At 41.1% G+C, this 19,361-nt stretch overlaps 2 protein-coding genes across 2 annotated transcripts; one reads left to right on the top strand and one right to left on the bottom strand.

The window, feature by feature from the left end:
- Positions 1-12: 12 nt before the first annotated feature.
- ripk3 (receptor-interacting serine-threonine kinase 3) lies at positions 13-10,924 on the top strand. Its single transcript, XM_026266455.1, has 11 exons — positions 13-462; positions 1,559-1,880; positions 6,382-6,530; positions 7,539-7,588; positions 7,654-7,809; positions 7,913-7,995; positions 8,118-8,175; positions 9,064-9,113; positions 9,283-9,399; positions 9,495-9,513; positions 9,812-10,924. Exons 1-11 carry the CDS (start codon positions 305-307, stop codon positions 9,961-9,963), a joined length of 1,314 nt encoding a protein of 437 aa, XP_026122240.1. The 5' UTR covers positions 13-304; the 3' UTR covers positions 9,964-10,924.
- Positions 10,925-17,218: 6,294 nt separating this feature from the next.
- Positions 17,219-19,361, bottom strand: LOC113105265 (cerebellin-1). The gene is made up of 3 exons (XM_026266320.1): positions 18,843-19,361; positions 18,627-18,746; positions 17,219-17,859 (listed from the first exon to the last, which is right to left on the bottom strand). The coding sequence occupies exons 1-3, from the start codon at positions 19,098-19,100 to the stop codon at positions 17,662-17,664; spliced, it is 576 nt and encodes a 191-aa protein (XP_026122105.1). The 5' UTR covers positions 19,101-19,361; the 3' UTR covers positions 17,219-17,661.

Raw genomic sequence — 19,361 nt, 5'->3', positions numbered from 1 at the left:
AGAGTTTAATCGCTCAACGTCAGCAAAAACGCGCTTGGAACATGTTTTCCTTTGACTGACTGACATTGTGTGCCAATAAATATGATTTGAGAAGGAGGGAAGGTGAGAACGACGCAGTGTTGTGTTCTTCTTCTTCTCGATGCGCCTGAAGCGCTGGTGTGATAGGGAAGTGAAACGAGCTTCTCGATGTGGAAGCGTCGCCATTAACGAGGAACTCGGAGGAACGGACGGACTCAGACGGAATATGATCGATTTGAGCGCTCTCCGGTTGAGTAGTTGAGTAGATCAGACGCTCGGTGAGGAGATGGACGAATCTCTGTGCATCAGGTTCAAGGTGATCCGGGATGAATGTCTGCAGGGCTGGAGGAGCGTCGGAACCGGCGGATTCGGTCAGATCTACCGGGCCAAGCACAAGACCCTGGGGATGGACGTGGCCATAAAGTTATTACATTATAAACACGGGTAATTACAGCACGGGGACATCCTTACATGCTTGCCTTGATAACCACAGCTTACACAGCCCAGTCCAATCTTAATATTGTACAGTGCGTTAACTTGTTCTTCAGGTAGAAGGAGATGCGCTCATTCTTTATGATTTTGATCATTGTGTTAAATGGAGAGGTGGGGGCAAGTTGAGACACTGGGAAGTTGTCTGTATCACGTGAGCACAGTAAAACCAGACCGAGAGCCAGAACATTAGGACAGATAGAGCTCTGTGTCACGACACTTTCAATGAAGAGAGTAACATTTAGTTTATTTTGTCCAGAACTGTAGCTTGGAGTTTGTTTCCACTCTTGATGAGTTGTATTGTGTTGTCCATAGCATACTAATAACTGACATGTGTGAGTGTTTCATATTTAAAAAGTACACTCACTGTAAAAAAATAAAAAAAATAAATAAAATTAATTTATTATATTAATTTTTTCTACGAAATTGCTAATAAATTTCACAAATACCAGTAACTTGAACTGGATGTAAAATTGTGTAGTATTATTAAGAAGACTGAAATAGTGTATTTTCTTGTAAAAGGCACTCCAGTAATCTTTATTTCATTTACAACTTCACAAATATATATATATATATATATATATATATATATATATATATATATATATATATATATATATATATATATATATATATATTTTACAATATAAAACACATATTTTGGAATAAATAAATAAACAAAAGTATGTAATATTTCAGGAATTTTCAAATAAAATGTCACATTTAGTTCTTTTTAATTATTTGTGAAATTTACAAGCAATGTAAAAGTGAAAACTGTTCCATTTCCATTTACCTGTATATTCAGTCATTTAGCAGACACTTATACAGAGAGATTTACAAATGAGGACAACAGAAGCAATCAAAATCAATAAAAGAGCAATGATACACACGTGATGTGACATGTGTTGGGAGAGTTGTAGTGTAGTGAAAGCAGTGTTTTGGCAGAAACTGGGTCACCATGGCAGACTTGTGTGTGTGTGTGTGTACATGTATGAGCATTACTGTATTTTCATGAAGAAAGATGTGGCCTGGTTTGTTTCTCCTCCTGAAGGAGCTCGGCGTCCTCCATCCAGAGGGAAGCGCACCTGATGTTCCAGGGAGGGAATCCTAACGTGATCAGGATCTTGGGTCTGTACGAGGGCCGTGTGGACGGCGAGCGGCTGCAGTCGGGGCTGGTGATGGAGTTCATGCCCAAGGGTTCGGTGGCCGATCTGCTGCAGACGCTGGCCGGGCCGCCGCCGTGGCCTTTGACCTTCCGCATGGCCCACGAGATCAGCCTGGGCATGAACTTCCTCCATCATCTGTCTCCTCCGCTCCTGCATCTGGACCTGAAGCCCAGTAACGTGCTGCTGGACGACAGCCTCCGAGCCAAGGCCAGTTCACATCCAGACACACTCTCACATCGTTACATAGTTTCTATACAGTAGTCAAAACGTCTCAGGTTACGAATGTAACCATGGTTCCCTGAGAGGAAACGAGACACTGCGTCCTCTGAAGGGACACTATGGGGAACACCTCGTCGTGACCCGTGTCTGAAGCATACTTTGAAAAAATGCCAACTCGTTGGCCGGTGACAGCGTCTGACGTCACTACCGGCGCGACTATAAATAAGCGACCGGAGAGCACGTCATTTATCTTCTTCGTGAAGCTTGCGTCCGAAGCATGGCAAGGGATCTAGAGGACGCAGTGTCTCGTTCCCTCTCAGGGAACCATGGTTACATTCGTAACCTGAGACGTTCCCCCTCAAGGGAACTTCGAACTGCGTCCTCTGAAGGGACACTATGGGGAACAGTATACCCACGCCGCCATGCTGAGGGGAGCGCAGGCCAGACCATGGCGAACACTAAGTACCAACTCTACCATTCTTATGGGAGTTGCCCCTAGGACGTTTAGACAGCTGTCTGTGACACTATCCCTTACGGCCAAAGGCCTAAGCTACATACCCAATTTAATTGATCAGGGCCTCGACCCAGGGTAGAGCTTAAAGGCTTGGAATAGGAAGGATTCCTTTAAAGGGATACGGCTAAGAAACCAGTATTATACAAGGTCTTGCCTGTCACACAGGGGCTACCGCTTGCTCTTGCAAAAATTTTTCGAAGGAGCTGTCTCAACAGAACCCTGGTAGCAAACCCCTGCTAGATAGGTATTCAAGGATACCTGAATGGAGTGGCGCCCAAGATGAACGGGGCTTTACACCAACTCAAGAAAGGGCACGAAGCCACCGCGCGAAGCCCTTACCATAAAGGATTTTTAGAAAGAACGCAGAGCCTTAGCGTGCGAACTTACCACAGAGTGGATTTCAGAAAGTGTGCAAAGAGTACACGTGCACACTTACCATAGTATGGATTTTAAAATACTGTTCTAGGGAGGGGTTCTCGTGGCACTCTGAAGGGGGAAAGCAGAGAACACTGTCAAACGAGAGGAACTCTGAATTCAGAGTAGCGTAATAACACGTGACCCTTCTTTTTTTGGAAAAAGGGGCCCGTGGTTAAAATTACTGCGAGAACCGCTCCAATATCCCTTGATGAGGGAAGCAATGCTTGAGTGTAAACAAATGCACTCCGGCTGAAAAGAGCCAAAGGAACCAAAGTCTAAACATCTCAAAAAGGGAACGAAGCTGAGCGCGTAACCCTTACCATACAGGATTTTAGAAAAGTGTGCAGAGACTTGCGTGCACACTTACCACTTTAAGAAGTACACAGAATGTAGCGTGCGTACCTACAGGTTCCTAAGCATCGCAGAGGTGTTTATATAAGCGGTCAGGAGGCCCCTCAGGGTGACCTGGCCAACATTCATGAAATCTCCTGCAGTGCCGTGCCAGTTCTGATGATCAGCGAGGCTCCCACAGAAGCCCGTGATCTCGGCCGCCTAATACCAGAGCACGAGGCCGGAAGGACGGTGCTGACGGGTGTTATTAGATGCCATGACTGAGCACTGTAAAAGAGACTCACTTAGAAAGTTAGTAGACATATGACCACCAGCAATTCAACTCATAAGTATATACAGAAAAAGGGTTACATTTTTTTTTACTCACCCATCCTCCTGTAGTGGAACCCTGCTCACAGGGCGCCTCCTTATAGTCCGGACCATCAGTAAGGTGGTTACTATGAATATAGAACCAACCAAAAACATCATAGGTCCAGCATATGAGACTGTTATGAGAGAAATTCTCCCCCACCTAACCTCGATCAGGTGGAGAGCTGGTGGTCGCAGGGGAATTCAGGCAAGGGAGGAAAAGAGCAGAAGTTAAACATAAAAAACAGTTACTGTTCGCTCTAGGTATCGCTCTGATTCGGACGAGAACGCTGCCTCGTCTGAATCACATCCCTCAGGTCCTGCTTACCTCCTCGCGACCCACGATTCCTCTTGCCCCTGCCCATAGGCGGGGGAGGAGCGCGAGCCGCGACACTAGCCTTCTGCGCCCGTCTTTGATCCTCAGAACGAGACGGGCCAGGACCCCTATGTTGTTCGGGCTCGGACCTGGACCTTCGTGGAATGAAGGTTTTAAAAGCAGCTGAGCGCGCCCTTGCCTCCCTGAACTTTTCAACCACCATCTCGACGGAGGTACCGAAAAGCTCAGAAGGCGAGACCGGAGCATCAAGAAGAAAGCCCCTTTCTTTCTTCCCGATGTCTGCCAGGTTCACCCACAGATGTCTCTCCGTTACTACCATGGCAGCCATAGACCTACCCATGGCGGAGGCGGCCTGCTTGGTAGCACGGAGAGAGAGGTCTGTGGTGCGGCGCAGCTCGGCCACCTGATCAGCTGAAAGGCCCTCGCCTTTATCCAGGTCCCTCAGCAGGTCAGCCTGGTAAGCCTGAAGCACCGCCATAGTGTGCAATGAAGCCACAGCCTGACCTGCTGCTGCGTATGCTTTGCCATTTAAACGGGATGTATCCTGGAGGGGCTTAGATGGCAAAGAGGGAGATTTAAGAGAGGATGTTTCCCCCACAGAGAGATAGCTAGCCAGCGTCTCTTCTACAGGGGGCATCTTCTCATAGCCATTTTCGCGCATGCCCTCGATGTTAGCATAACTCGTATGCTGAAACCGATGGATGCGAGAAGAAAATGGCCTCTTCCATTCTTTCTCGATTTCCGCATGTAAATCAGGCAAGAATGGAAGGCTCACCTGGGCTGGAGGGCTATGGTCAGATAAATAACGCTCATCAAGGCGACCTCGCGGCGTTATTTTGCTGGTACGTTTCCATGGCAAGTTTAACTTTGCTGTGGCACGATCCATAACCTCTAACAGCTCCTCATACGCAGGGCAGGAGGATTGAGAAGGCTCAGCCTCAGCTTCTTCGCCATCCTCAGACATCTCCTGCTCTTCCTGGGTAGAACCCAGCAGAGCACTAACTTCAGTATCAGAAAGGGTTAATGATAACACGTCTTCCTCCTGAAGTTCATTCTCGTCCGCCGCCGAAGAGCGAGAAAGAGAAAGTCCCTCTCTAAACTCTTCAACGAGGTCCACCTGTGATCCCCACGAGCTCATTCTCCTCCGTGCCTCAACAGCGGCGGGTCCTGAGCCGCGGGAGACAGATGGCTGTCCCTCTTTCCTCGAAAAGAGAGACAAACGAGAGCGGAGCTTTTTCATGGAAAAACGCTCACAGTGCACGCAAATCGCCCCCTCAAGGACATCGCGCGCGTGCTCTTCGCCCAAACAAAAAACGCAAAGACTGTGTGTGTCATCCGGTGTCAAATAACGCTGACACGGATGCACGCACTGCCTAAACACCTTGCTAGTGGAAGCCATGATAACAAAAGTAAAGATCGCTCTTACCGTGGTCGTTTCTCAAACGCACACTTCAAACAAAACAGTCAAATGAAGACGAAGAAGATAAATGATGTGCTCTCCGGTCGCTTATTTATAGTCGCGCCGGTAGTGACGTCAGACGCTGTCACCGGCCAACGAGTTGGCGTTTTTTCAAAGTATGCTTCAGACACGGGTCACGACGAGGTGTTCCCCATAGTGTCCCTTCAGAGGACGCAGTTCGAAGTTCCCTTGAGGGGGAACTATTTCCTGAGTCGTCAGTGTTAATTGTTATGGATTCTGCTTTATGATTAAATATAAAAAAAAGCAATGTTTTTTTTTTTACCATTTAATTAATCCTCTTATTCGTAATTAAATTCAATAACAATCGCTGCACAACAGAGATTTACTGTTTAAATCAAAGCAAACAATTCCATCCATTTTTAATACACTTTGGTCTTTATTTGGATCAAATGAATTCTCTCAGCTCTACACTTCTGTCTTCAGTTGGATCCAAATGTAATCGAGGTCAAATGATTTCATTGACGTGTTTACTTGAAGGCTACTGGGTTTGATTATTAATAGATTGTGCGGTTGAATCTAAGCTACTGTGAACCACTTCCTTGTTTTCTGTGTGGATCTGCAGCTCTTTCAGTGTTGAAGCTCATCGAGAGTCATTACATCTGGGAATATCCCCACAAACCATCTTCTGTGGTGCTCCTCCACTCCGCTTTAACACAAAGAGCGAGTGTAGTTCACTCCTTGAGCGGGAGAAACCCCTCCAGGTCCAGACAGACTCTCACAAGATGATCACGAGACCAAGACGAAGACGTAAAACAGACTCCTCCAGGAATGAGACCTTTTGACCTTTCTTACAGAAACGGAAACTGTCTTAAAGGGACGGTTCACCCCCCAAATAAATCTTTAAAAGTTGATCGTGTTGCATTGCTAAAAAACACATCCGTCGTTAAATTCACAGAGCTACTGTTGAAAATATTAAAATCTGTGTCCATATCAGGTTATTGCTTGAAAAATGTGTATAATCACGATTGTCAGCGCCCTTTGAGTGTGAAACAGGCATAATGCATTGAGACTTTAATTCACCCTTGCTTTGTTTTCCCCGCAGCTCACAGATTTCGGTCTGTCTCGAGTGGCTCGGAGCGTTTCTAGATGCCGAGAGAATGAGGATGATGATGGAGGAACGCTGAGCTACATGCCTCCTGAAGCGCTGCAGTCCATCAACCATAAAGCCAGCAAAGCCACTGACGTCTACAGGTGACCACAGACACATCACACACACTGAAGATGGGGTTTCATGGGTTTACCTCACACAGGCTGCATGCATCAGATCAGAAATACAGTACAATTATAATGTAAAACAGATGCTGTGAATCTGTGTTAAAGTGTAATGTATTTCTGTGATGCTCCGCTGTATTTTCAGCATCAATCCTCCAGTCTTCAGTGTCACATGATCTTCAGAAATCAGAATAATATGATGATTTACTGCTCAAGAAACATTTCTGATTATTATCAATGTTGAACACAGTCGTGCTGCACAATATTTATGTGGAAATTGTGATGTATTTTATTTTTCAGGATTCACAGATGAACAGAAAGCTCAAAAACATTTTAAATGTTACAAAAGATTTCTATTTCAAATAAATTTTGTTCATTTTTGTAACATTCTAAATGTTTTTACTCTCACTTTTGATCAATTTAATGCATCCTTGATTGATGAAAGTGTAAAAAAAAAAGGCCCAAATGTGTAAAAAAATATAGATTTAAATTGTTATATCGCTTGAATTTTTTTTTATCTGAAAAAAAAAAAAAAAAAAAAAATATATATATATATACACACAATTTGTATTTTGATCATCTATTCATGCAATAAAAACATTTTAGTTTTTTTGTTGTTTTTTTTACTTATTTACAATTTCGGCTAAATGGTTGTCTCTTAAAATGTTATTTTACAAAATCTGGAAAGTAAATGAATCAAATAAAATAAATGACATCTTAGTTTCAGCTTTGCTCGCTCCGTGTCTAATAAAGCAGTGCACATACTCTGGTCTGATATACTGCATTAATCATGTCTCAGAGATAAACTAAACAAATACAATTAAAGAAACTTCACTTCTGTATTCTTCCCAGCCGCGATTCTTAAAGAGCCGGTACACACATCTAAGATATCTTCAATATAAAACACAGAATATTTATTCAGATGGCACACATGAATGAAGTGACACAAGGTGTAGTGTGTGCTAAAGTGTGACGTCTGCTCTGCAGTTACGGCGTTCTGCTGTGGTCCATCGTCACAGGGAAGGAGCCGTATGAAGGTAAGCATCCCGCAGTGATCTCTGTCTGGCGTCCGCAGCATCTCTCACTCGTGTCTGTCCCGCAGGAGCTCAGTCCACACTCGTGCGCTTCCGGATCCCTCTGGGGGACAGACCTGACCTGACCTCCATCGACCCCCGCGGGGTTAAAGGCCTGGACGAGATGAGGCAGCTCATGACCGAGTGCTGGCATCAGGAGCCCAGAAGCAGACCGTCCTTCCTCGGTGAGACGCCAACCCTCAACTGTGTCACCGCATCGAATATCAACAGATTTTAGTTTCAAGCAGTCTATTCAGATGAATCTGTAACCCACTATTATACTTTCAGACTGTGTTCACGCGACTGAGAAGATCTTTCAGATGCACAGACACAGACTCAATGATGCCGTCCATGATGTTCTGAAGCAGCTGGTACGGTCTTTGTGTTTCTAACCAGTGCTTATTCACCATTTCCATCGCACGCTGAAAGTAAAGTTTACACTCTTTAAGCCTTATTTTTATCCTCAGTTAACACTATCTTTTCCTATGAGCAGGAGGATGACATTTGTTCCGGTTTGAAATCAATCCAGATCAGCCGTAAACCACACAATGGTATGCTTTTTATTTGATAAATAACGCATTATTTTAATTCTGTTGTTTGCAAAAAAAAAAAAAAAAAACTATTATTTTGTTTCAGTTTAATATTGCACAGGAAAACTACTAAAACTTGTGTTTAACTAAAATTAAACTTTTATTTAAAAACATTTTATTTTATTTTTTATTCGTCTCCACTGTGTCCGTGTTGTTTTTTTATCACTAAAATTAAATCAGCAAGCTCAGCTCAAACACATAATGCAAAAGTAACATAAATAGTGCTGTCAAACTAATTAATCATGATTAATCACATCCAAAATAAAAGTTTGTATATATAGATATATAATATATATATAATAAATAAACAGCACACACATGTAGTAATACTATATTATATATATTACTATATATTACTATATATATTATATTATAATATATATATGAGCACACACATGCATGTATATACTTCAGAATAAATATGTTATGTCCATTTATTAAATATATTTATGATATAAATTATAGACGTAGTTACTATTTTCAAAATATGTACTGTATATGTGTATCTATATATATATCTATCTATGTATGTATATATACATAATAAATATAAACAGAAAACACGTAAATTATGCAGACAAAAACGTATTTTGTATGTGGTTTGGCAGCACTAAATGTAATTTATTAATTTATGTCAAATTAACTAAGAAATGCAATTAGTTACATTTTATGGAGTAACACAATACTGTAATGCATTCATTTTAAAGTAACTTACGCCTAACACAATTTTACACCCAACAAATAAACGACGTCCTGCTCTACTGTATTATTTTTGGAAGTCAAACCTGTCTCATTTTGGCTCTCAGAATAAATATTATTCTTGATTTCTTGATCCTCTTCATGTTTCAGAAGCACAGCCTCAGGTTTCGTCCTGCGTCACTGGACCACTTCCCAAACAGGTCAGTTATACCTCCATCAAAATCATTCAAATCACAGCTAAATAAAAGCATTTAATCAACATAAGTATGTCTTGTTTACATTTTATACTCATTTAAATTGTATACAGTTGTATTTCTAACTAAAGCTGCTATCGTATAGAAATATTAAATTAAAGACGTTATCTGTCAGGAAACCGCTGCTGGTTTCACAAAGTCCTCAAAGAAAGGTGATCTGAGCTCCAGAGATGAGTTCACAGAAGCATCTCCTCGTGCTGCTCCGCCGGTGATGTCTGGCAGAACAACACAGGTCTGAAACAAACAAACAAACAAACAAACAAACAAACAAATTTCCTATCAATGAGCGCTCCTGTCCTAACGTCCTGCGGTGTGTTTCTCTTTCAGCGCCAGATTTCAACACCAGGTCAGTTTTTTTTTTACTTTATATCCCTGAAAGGATGTGAACTCAGAATCCTAAGAACAATTACTTTTTACAATGTTTCACTCCATGCAGAAACCGGCTTTCACAACTAGTGTACTTCTTTGTTCTAAAAAAAATAACATTTCCCCTTATCGTACTTCTAAGCTAACAGCAGTTCCCTTTATTTGCAAAAAAAAAAAACTAAAAAAGAAAGCCTTTATGGTCAGAAGTCCCAGATCTGTCACTAGATGGAGCTGATGGAGGTGACCGATCTGATCTGCTCTTTCTGCTCTCCTCTCAGGCCGAACTCACATCACCATGTCCAACGTCTACGGAGTTCAGATCGGCAACAACAACAGCATGAATATAGTCCAGAGACAGCGGACGAGACACTGGACGGCTCCTTCCAGCGTCAGCACGTCTCGCTCCAGCTCAGAGAAGAAACCTCTGTGACATCTCAAGAGATCAGACCATTTGATCTATAACTGAGTCCAAGGGAAATACGGCTGGATACTGAAAAGATTTAGGCCTAAACAGTATAACATTAACTACCCAATAAACTCAATGAGATGCATGTTTGTTAGTCATGCATAAAGTCAGATTAGTAATAAACTATGCAATGTTTTTTTTTTTTTTTTATAAACGTATTTTATATAAATATATTTCTTTGTATAATTTGTATATTTTTATATGCATTTTTTTAAAAAAAAAATGCATTTTATTTTCTAAATCTCTCTTTCATTTCGTTTAACCTGAGGTACTTAACTCTAAAACTGAAATAAAAATGACTGAGCATAGAAATTGTACAGAAAAACAAATCAATAATAAATATGACAAAAACATTAAAAAACAAAATGTATAAAAATGTAATTAAATGACTCACACTGGTGCAGAAATCACCTGTTTCTGTTTCATTTATGTAAGAATGACAAATAAAAGTCATTAATACGTTTATTGCCCAAAGTTATAACGGCATAATCCAATGAATAGAAATTGTATATGCAATTCAAATACTCAAGTCTTAAATGCAGGTGTAAATAATGTGAGTGAATGGAGGAGAAACCAGAGAAGAACATTCCCAGCTCAAGTTTACCTCAAACTCAAGGATTAATATTTTGGTGCAGAATATGTATTTTTAGAACCACTGTTTTTTTTGTGTGTGACATTTTCAGGACAATTATATGCATTTAAATCTTCACCATCCAATTGCCAGTATATGTGATAATACAATAATAACTAGGTTTCCTAAATTGAATGTGAAAAATCTTGACATTGATATACTGAATTGTACTGAATTGTATTTGTGCTGGTTTTCTGGCCTGTGCTTCATGTGCGTTATATTCATGAATTGTCACAATGCAGAAAACAATCAAATAAATAAATGATTTGATTTTGGTGATCAGATCAGGAGAACACCGGTGTGCGTCAGTCATCTTCTGTGCTGTCTTCCCTTCAGATAAATGTTATCTTGTTTCCCGAGGTGTGACTCGTGTGTGAGATGATCAGATGGCGGAGGAGGCATCGCGATAATCAGGAGTGACGGTTCGTGTCGTGTAGTCAGCGGGATCCTGGCGTTCAGAGCGTCCTCCATCTGTCCCACCGGATCTAACGGGCACGGATCCGCTCGTGCCGCGCGTCTCCCGGTGATCTGCGCGTGGAACGAGTGGCTGGAGGCAGAAATAGCTGACGATACTAGCTCTCTCAAAACCCTCGCCAGCTCCGCGAGTTACTGTAGTTTTACATGCAGAAGAATGCTAAAAATAATCAAATTGAGTGAAAGTAATGAACGCCTAGAAGCTTCAGCTTTCTAAATAAGAACAACAAAATTCAGCCACCTTTTTTTTTTCAGCAGCTTCGAAAAAGGCACCTTAAAAAAAAAAAAAAAAAAAAAATCAGTTATTAAACTTCTCATATGCCACTGTTATTAGTTATATAACTTCTAATGCCAACCGCCAGATATGCCAAAAATGTATACAATGTATGAACGCACACAGAAAAGAGAAAGTATTTTTTTTTCCATTATTTTATTTTATTGTCATTTATACAGGCTTTATACACACACACACACACACACACACACATATATCTAGGCTATGTAGTATTTTTTGTTTCTATCCATCCAGTGTCAGTCACTCTCAGTGCCAACTGGCAGGAAAACATGGTAAAAAATGGTTGAATTTTTTTATTTTTTTATGTTTTCTTTTTTTTGAACATGACTATTAATTTATACAATGAATTATAGCCCTATTATTAAAACGATGAACACTGCAGTCATCAATGGAAATTAAGAGCAACTTTATCTCGAGCACAGGTTTATATATATATTTTTAACCTTTTTACATTTTTTTTACTATACAGGCTACAAGAGTTTTGATGATGTAACGGGATGTCCGGGCCAATCAGAAGCTGTGGATGACAGGGGAGGTCTATAGACTGGAGATGAGGTGGCCCTGAGAACAGCTAGGGCCAACCTGTCCCGCGGCATCAGAGAGGCTAAGAGACAGCACTCCAGGAGGATAGCTCACCAATTCAGCGACAGCAGAGACACTAGGAACCTGTGGCAGGGGATCCAGACCATTACGGACTACAAGCCCCCACCACGGACCTGTGACAACAACATCTCTCTGCTGAACGAGGTGAACACCTTCTTCGCTCGCTTTGAGCAACAAAACAGCTCCACTGCACAGAAGACTCCACCTCCTCCCGGCAACCAGGTGATGATGCTGACGCTGACCCCAGACAGCGTGAGGAGATCCTTCAGCAGGATCAATGCCCGCAAAGCTCCGGGTCCAGACAACATCTCTGGGCTTCAATGACTACCGTCCTGTTGCACTTACCCCCATCCTCATGAAGTGCTTTGAACGGCTAGTCATGCACCACATCAAGTCTGCCTTCCCCCCTCCCTGGACCCCTTCCAGTTTGCATATCGGTCCAACCGGTCGACCGATGACGCCATCTCCACTGCCGTCCACTCAGCACTCACACATCTAGAGAAAAAAACCTCATATTTCAAAATGCTGTCCATTGACTTCAGTTCAGTATTCAACACAATCATCCCTCAACAGCTCATTCACAAACTGGTCCAGCTGGGGTTGTTGGACTTTCTGACTGGAAGACCTCAGGCAGTACAGGTCGGCAGCAACACATCCAGCACCATCACACTGAACACTGGGGCCCCCCAAGGATGTGTGCTGAGCCCCCTCCTCTTTACTCTGCTGACCCACGACTGCACACCGTCACACAACTACAACACAAATCCCCAGGTCCTTCCAACCTTGGTCTGCTCACTTCTTCATTCCGCATGGAACTGACGTCATTCTACTACCTCATCAGTCAGTTCAATAAAATAACTGCTCTTGAGCCATTTGTTACTTTAATCAGACTGAATAAGCCTCTTTTGCACTAAAAATCTTTTTTGTTTGTTTGTTCACTTCACTGGTTTGCACTCCATCTGCCATGTGCCTTGCGCTGCTTTATTTAATTATATGTCATAGGTCCTCTATAAGTCATAGGTCCTCTTCTGACTATTATTAATTCCTCATTGTTATTAGGACATGTCCCCAAAACCTTCAAACTGGCTGTTATTAAGCCTCTCATAAAAAAGCCACTACTTGACCCCAGAGAACTAGTTAATTATAGACCAATCTCGAATCTCCCTTTTCTGTCCAAGATACTAGAAAAGGTGGTATCCTCACAATTATATTCCTTCTTAGAGAAAAATGGTATATGTGAGGATTTCCAGTCAGGATTTAGACCGTATCATAGTACTGAAACTGCTCTCCTTAGAGTTACAAATGATCTGCTCTTATCATCTGATCGTGGGTGTATCTCTCTATTAGTTTTATTGGATCTTAGTGCTGCGTTTGACACAATTGACCACAACATTCTTTTGCATAGACTTGAACACTTTGTTGGCATCAGTGGAAGTGCATTAGCATGGTTTAAATCGTACTTATATGACCGCCATCAGTTCGTAGCAGTGAATGAAGATGTATCATATCGATCACAAGTGCAGTATGGAGTACCTTACTGGACTTGTATCATCAGGAAACATGGTGTTAGCTTTCACTGTTATGCTGATGATACGCAGCTCTATATTTCCTCGCAGCCCGGTGAAACACACCAATTTGAAAAACTAATGGAATGCAAAATTGGATGACGAGTAATTTCTTACTGCTAAATTCAGAAAAAACAGAGGTGTTAATCATAGGGCCTAAAAACTCTACTTGTAATAACCTAGAACACTGTCTAAGACTTGATGGTTGCTCTGTCAATTCTTCGTCATCAGTTAGGAACCTAGGTGTGCTACTTGATCGCAATCTTTCCTTAGAAAGCCACGTTTCTAGCATTTGTAAAACTGCATTTTTCCATCTCAAAAATATATCTAAATTACGGCCTATGCTCTCAATGTCAAATGCAGAAATGTTAATCCATGCATTTATGACCTCAAGGTTAGATTATTGTAATGCTTTATTGGGTGGTTGTTCTGCACGCTTGGTAAACAAACTACAGCTAGTCCAAAATGCAGCAGCAAGAGTTCTTACTAGAACCAGGAAGTATGACCATATTAGCCCGGTCCTGTCCACACTGCACTGGCTCCCTATCAAACATCGTATAGATTTTAAAATATTGCTTATTACTTATAAAGCCCTGAATGGTTTAGCACCTCAGTATTTGAATGAGCTCCTTTTACATTATACTCCTCTACGTCCGCAACGTTCTCAAAACTCAGGCAATTTGATAATACCTAGAATATCAAAATCAACTGCGGGCGGCAGATCCTTTTCCTATTTGGCTCCTAAACTCTGGAATAACCTACCTAACATTGTTCGGGAGGCAGACACACTCTTGCAGTTTAAATCTAGATTAAAGACCCATCTCTTTAACCTGGCATACACATAACATACTAATATGCTTTTAATATCCAAATCCGTTGAAGGATTTTTAGGCTGCATTAATTAGGTAAACTGGAACCGGAACACTTCACATAACACCGTACTTTCTACATCATTAGAAGAATGGCATCTACGCTAATATTTGTCTGTTTCTCTCTTGTTCCGAGGTCACCGTGGCCACCAGATCCAGTCTGTGTCCAGATCAGAGGGTCACTGCAGTCACCCGGATCCAGTACGTATCCAGACCAGATGGTGGATCAGCACCTAGAAAGGACCTCTACATCCCTGAAAGACAGCGGAGACCAGGACAACTAGAGCCCCAGATACAGATCTCCTGTAAAGACCTTGTCTCAGAGGAGCACCAGGACAAGACCACAGGAAACAGATGATTCTTCTGCACAATCTGACTTTGCTGCAGTCTGGAATTGAACTACTGGTTTCGTCTGGTCAGAGGAGAACTGACCCCAACTGAGCCTGGCTTCTCCCAAGGTTTTTTTCTCCATTCTGTCACCGATGGAGTTTCGGTTCCTTGCCGCTGTCGCCTCTGGCTTGCTTAGTTGGGGTCACTTCATCTACAGCGATATCGTTGACTTGATTGCAAATTAAAACAGACACTATTTCAACTGAACAGAGATGACATCAATGAATTCAATGATGAACTGCCTTTAACTATCATTTTGCATTATTGAGACACTGTTTTCCAAATGAATGTTGTTCAGTGCTTTGGCGCAATGTATTTTGTTTAAAGCACTATATAAATAAAGGTGATTGATTGATTGATATGTCTTTTTTGCATTCCCTTATTGTATAGCTGTATCTTTATATTTTATATTTGATCTAGATTTTTAGGCTTTAATGCTAATGTTATCTGTATTTCGATTATCTGTATGTATGTACTGTACATGTGGAAGAATTGACAATAAAGCAGACTTGACTTCACTTCAAGAGTAATATTAAAGGAATAATTTAAGACAGTTACATAGCATTATCAGCATATGTTGACGTAATTTCATTGTCTCAGAGAATTTGCACTGTTAATGAAGCCATGCAGTGTAAGGGGTAACGAGAGTTTAGCATTCGGATTACTTTTTTCAAGTAACTAGTAAAGAAATGCTTTCCTTTTTAATTTACAAGAAAATATCAGAGTTACTTTTTCAAAAAAGTAACACCAGTTACTTTGTTTCCTTTTAATTTTACCCTTTAGCGTGAAAGGGCTTTGACATGGACTATGAATAGAACTTATATGAAAACCATCAAGCCCTGCTCATATTTAAAAAGTAACGTGAAAGTAAAGCAAAATTAACATAATGTATCACAAAAATGTAACTAAGTAACATAATAAGTTACTTTTTAGGGAGTAAAGGAATATTGTAATGCTTTACTTTTAAAGGAACTTTTAGTTATGGATTGACCCACATTTACTCACCCACAAGTGTGATTCCACACCTGTATGTACTGACATGTTCTCAGATTTGTGAGTTTGTATCTCACAATGCTGAGAAAAAAAAAAATTGTGAGATAAAAAGTTGCAATTACCCTTTTCTATTTATTTTTATTCAGTGGTGGAAATGGGTGTTTTTAATGCAGGGACAGAATCTATGAGAAGGATGGAAAATTTGACCACTCTGACTGCCGTTGTCAGTCTCTCTCATTTGTTTCTTTTGATTAAAACTTGTGTTTCTCTTTTGCTATTTGAGCAAATGGAATATAAAAAATATATTCGCTGCTCTCGAAGTTAACCCAACTATGACAGCTTCTGCTGCTGAGAGACCCGGAAATGTCAAAAAGGTCCATTGTATTTTTTTCATACTATGGAAGTCAATGGCTACCTTCAACTGTTTACCTACCAACATTCTTTAAACTATCTCCGTTTTTGGGTGAGCTGTCCCTTTAAAGCTTCCTTTAAAAAGAATATGCTACATTTCCATATATTCACACCATGATCATTTGAAGCCAGAAACAGGACATGTGCTGTCATCGAATATCCTGGAGGAAGTCGCTTTTTTGGCTCTGGCGTCTGTGGCCAGAACAACAGATGGTGGATAATGATGATAAATAGACTCTGCAGCCATTTGTGTCCATTTACTCTCTGACCTTCATGGCAGAATGAAACCATGACTCGTTTCACAGGCGAGACACTACAGAATAGAAATGATAACTAATAGATATCTACATACTTTAACACGATTGTGGAAGTAGTAATTGTTTTGTCTTAGTAAATCAGAAAACAAATACAATTTTACCACCAGGAATAAAATATTGTATGAAATCAGGCAAATGATATATGAACAAACCCATCAGTAGAAACCTTCAGAATATAGAGAGTAATAAATCTGCTGAGTTTGGTGTTTGCTGCAGTGAAGATAAAAGACTATTAAAGATATGTACTGTAACTGAAGTCCACAGACAAAAGTAAACACTTATATGTGTAGTTTGGATGTTTTTAGTTTTTTTTTTACACTAGTGTCTTGCCTTAGGATGTTTTATGGAAGTCCACCATGTAGGGATTCACCAGAAAATTAATTCCTGCCAATAAGGATGGTTTTATGATCACCTTATTCTTTCATCTGTTGGTCAAAAACAGAAGATGCTCCAATGTAGACTCATTCATGCTTCAACACATCAGAATTTTATTGTACAGTTGGAATAATTCACTTTAAACATCAGTTATGTCCCATTCAATCTCAGATGTCACGACTTTCACACGTGCATCAAACTACTAAAATCATACCTGATCTGCCCAATGCTTTGTTTGCAAAAATATATGTAAAATACTCCATCACTAAAAAGAATATATATATATATATATTTATTTTATTTTTTTTTCCTCTGGATTTTAACTAGTGTGTGTGTGCCTTAATCTTTATTTAATTTTAATTGAAAATACCAAAAATGTCCCAAATGCAAGTTACAGAATTGCAAAGTTTCAAATTCAAAATGAAAAGATTGCGCAACATATTATATAATATTTAGTTTGACGTCCTGAGGTTGATGATGATCACCACAATCTTCTGGTTTAACACTCTTCACTGATTATCTGTCAAAAGGGAATATTTTTACACTCCATTATGTATCTTGTTAGTGGATAGTGCCATATAACGTGCATCAAGCAGGTTCATGCATATAGAAAAGAAGCCCGGCAGGGTGTGTAAGTACAAGAACAGAAGAAGCGTCCTTGTCTGAACACTTATGAACTTGTGAACATGTCCTTCTGCTGAACGTGTGCTTCTTATCAGTTTTCTGTGTGGACTTCCTTCTAAGAGGGAAAGACCAGGAAGCCGGAGAAGGTGGAGTATTTCCAGCCGCCCATCAGGTTTCCTCTCTCCAGTTTGAGGTAGGCCTTGTCTCCTCTCTCCATCATAACCAGCCCGGCGTTGGTCGCTGCCTCCCGCGTCACATCCTGATCACCGGCGAACGCTGAGATCACCGGCCAGCCGTTCAACACCAGGCTCACCTGGACACGGAGAGCCAGGAAGAAAGGAATCCTTACAATCTTTAATAATAATAGCAACTGGATTTAAAATAACATTTGTGCAATGAACAGGAATGTTTTCGTGCAGTGTATGGTGGCTTTTAGATGTCATGCTGAAAAGAAAAACTAGTTGGAAACTGTTAAATGTGGCGGGTTTTTTTTTTTTTTTGTCATCTGTTGTCACTAAAAAGTTTAAACAAAAAATTTATTCAGACAAAAATGAAAGAATGTAGTATTCCATTACTCTCACACCAGCGGATGCCCTGCAGTGAATGGGTACAACAGTGAAAAAGTGCATCTGCTGTTGTCTCTCACATATTTGTTATTAGATCTGTTTAAACGCTGCTTGATCTGTGCAGATTTCTCTCCTGATTCAGACCAGAACACTTTTTCACTGGAGGAAGTGTTATTCTGGATTATAGACTCTATGTGTTTGAGTTAAAATCATCTTAATGCTGGATTTGTTTTATCCTTTGTCTTCTCCAGATGTTCACTGATGGACTGGAGTGCTGTGGATTATTGTGATGTTTTTATCAGACTCTCATTCAGACGGCACCCATTCACTGCAGAGCATCCATTGATGAGACACTGATGCAATGCTACATTTCTACAAACCTGATGAAGAAACACACTCCTCCTAATCTTGAATGATAAACACACTTTCATTTCATTTTCATTTTTAGATATTTGTTATCTTTTTCTCCATGCGGCTCTGCGTCAAGTGTTTATAAATGGATCTTTTGACACACCTGTATAGTTTGTCTGTTGTAAACTTTCACCACATTGAAACTGAAGCTATACACTCCTTTTCTAGGAGCCACGAAAACGCTCCGTGCCGGATCGAAATGACTCCCAACGTTCACCAGAACCTGATGGAATAAGAAAGACACATGGAAAGCATTGGGTCTGTTATAGCACTAGCTGCTGCTGATAGAGGAATGATCATATAACACATGCATCATTACCTGGTCGAAGTATATGGTCATGGTGCGGTTGCTCATCTCAGACGGTTCGTGGTTGTTGTTCCTCACAGCCGAGAAGGCGATGCGGCCGTTTCCGGAGCGCACCGACATTCCCAAAGCATTCCCAGCGGGTTCTGTGGTCGGTGTGGAGTCACAAACGACTAAACACTTCCCTTCCAGCACGATGGGCTCCGTGTCATTCTGACCCCGAACCAGCAGGGGGCCCATCAGACAGAGAAGAGCTAACCGTGTGCCGCTCATCTGAACACGTGGATGTTTAGCTCGTTTCACTGCCTGCCTCCACTGCTTTACCTGCAGGTCCAGAGCAAACGCAGAAATATCCAGCGGTGACCCACTAGTGAACAAGGACCTTCCCTTCCAGACCACTCAACTAGACAACAGCACATGCAGACGGAGAAGAGCACATCTGAAGACTCGTGTGCAGATACGCATACGATGGTTTTGACTTCAGCATTTGCGTGTGCTGTAAGTCACTGGACCACCACAATACACACTCACACA

The sequence above is a fragment of the Carassius auratus genome, chromosome 7, assembly GCF_003368295.1.
Source record: "Carassius auratus strain Wakin chromosome 7, ASM336829v1, whole genome shotgun sequence".
Taxonomy (NCBI): Eukaryota; Metazoa; Chordata; class Actinopteri; order Cypriniformes; family Cyprinidae; genus Carassius; species Carassius auratus.
Note: the sequence above shows the minus strand (reverse complement) of the source record. Positions and strands in the feature narration are given on the sequence as shown.

Excerpts from the sequence above, each read along its gene's own strand:
- LOC113105265 (XM_026266320.1), bottom strand. The coding sequence starts at position 19,100 with ATGAGCGGCACACGGTTAGCTCTTCTCTGTCTGATGGGCCCCCTGCTG. Across the intron at positions 18,747-18,842 it reads TGACCATATACTTCGACCAG|GTTCTGGTGAACGTTGGGAG; the intron begins GTAATGATGCAT and ends TTATTCCATCAG. Across the intron at positions 17,860-18,626 it reads ACAACAGACAAACTATACAG|GTGAGCCTGGTGTTGAACGG; the intron begins GTGTGTCAAAAG and ends CTCCGTGTCCAG.
- ripk3 (XM_026266455.1), top strand. The coding sequence starts at position 305 with ATGGACGAATCTCTGTGCATCAGGTTCAAGGTGATCCGGGATGAATGT. Across the intron at positions 7,810-7,912 it reads AAGCAGACCGTCCTTCCTCG|ACTGTGTTCACGCGACTGAG; the intron begins GTGAGACGCCAA and ends TTATACTTTCAG. Across the intron at positions 7,996-8,117 it reads ATGATGTTCTGAAGCAGCTG|GAGGATGACATTTGTTCCGG; the intron begins GTACGGTCTTTG and ends TCCTATGAGCAG.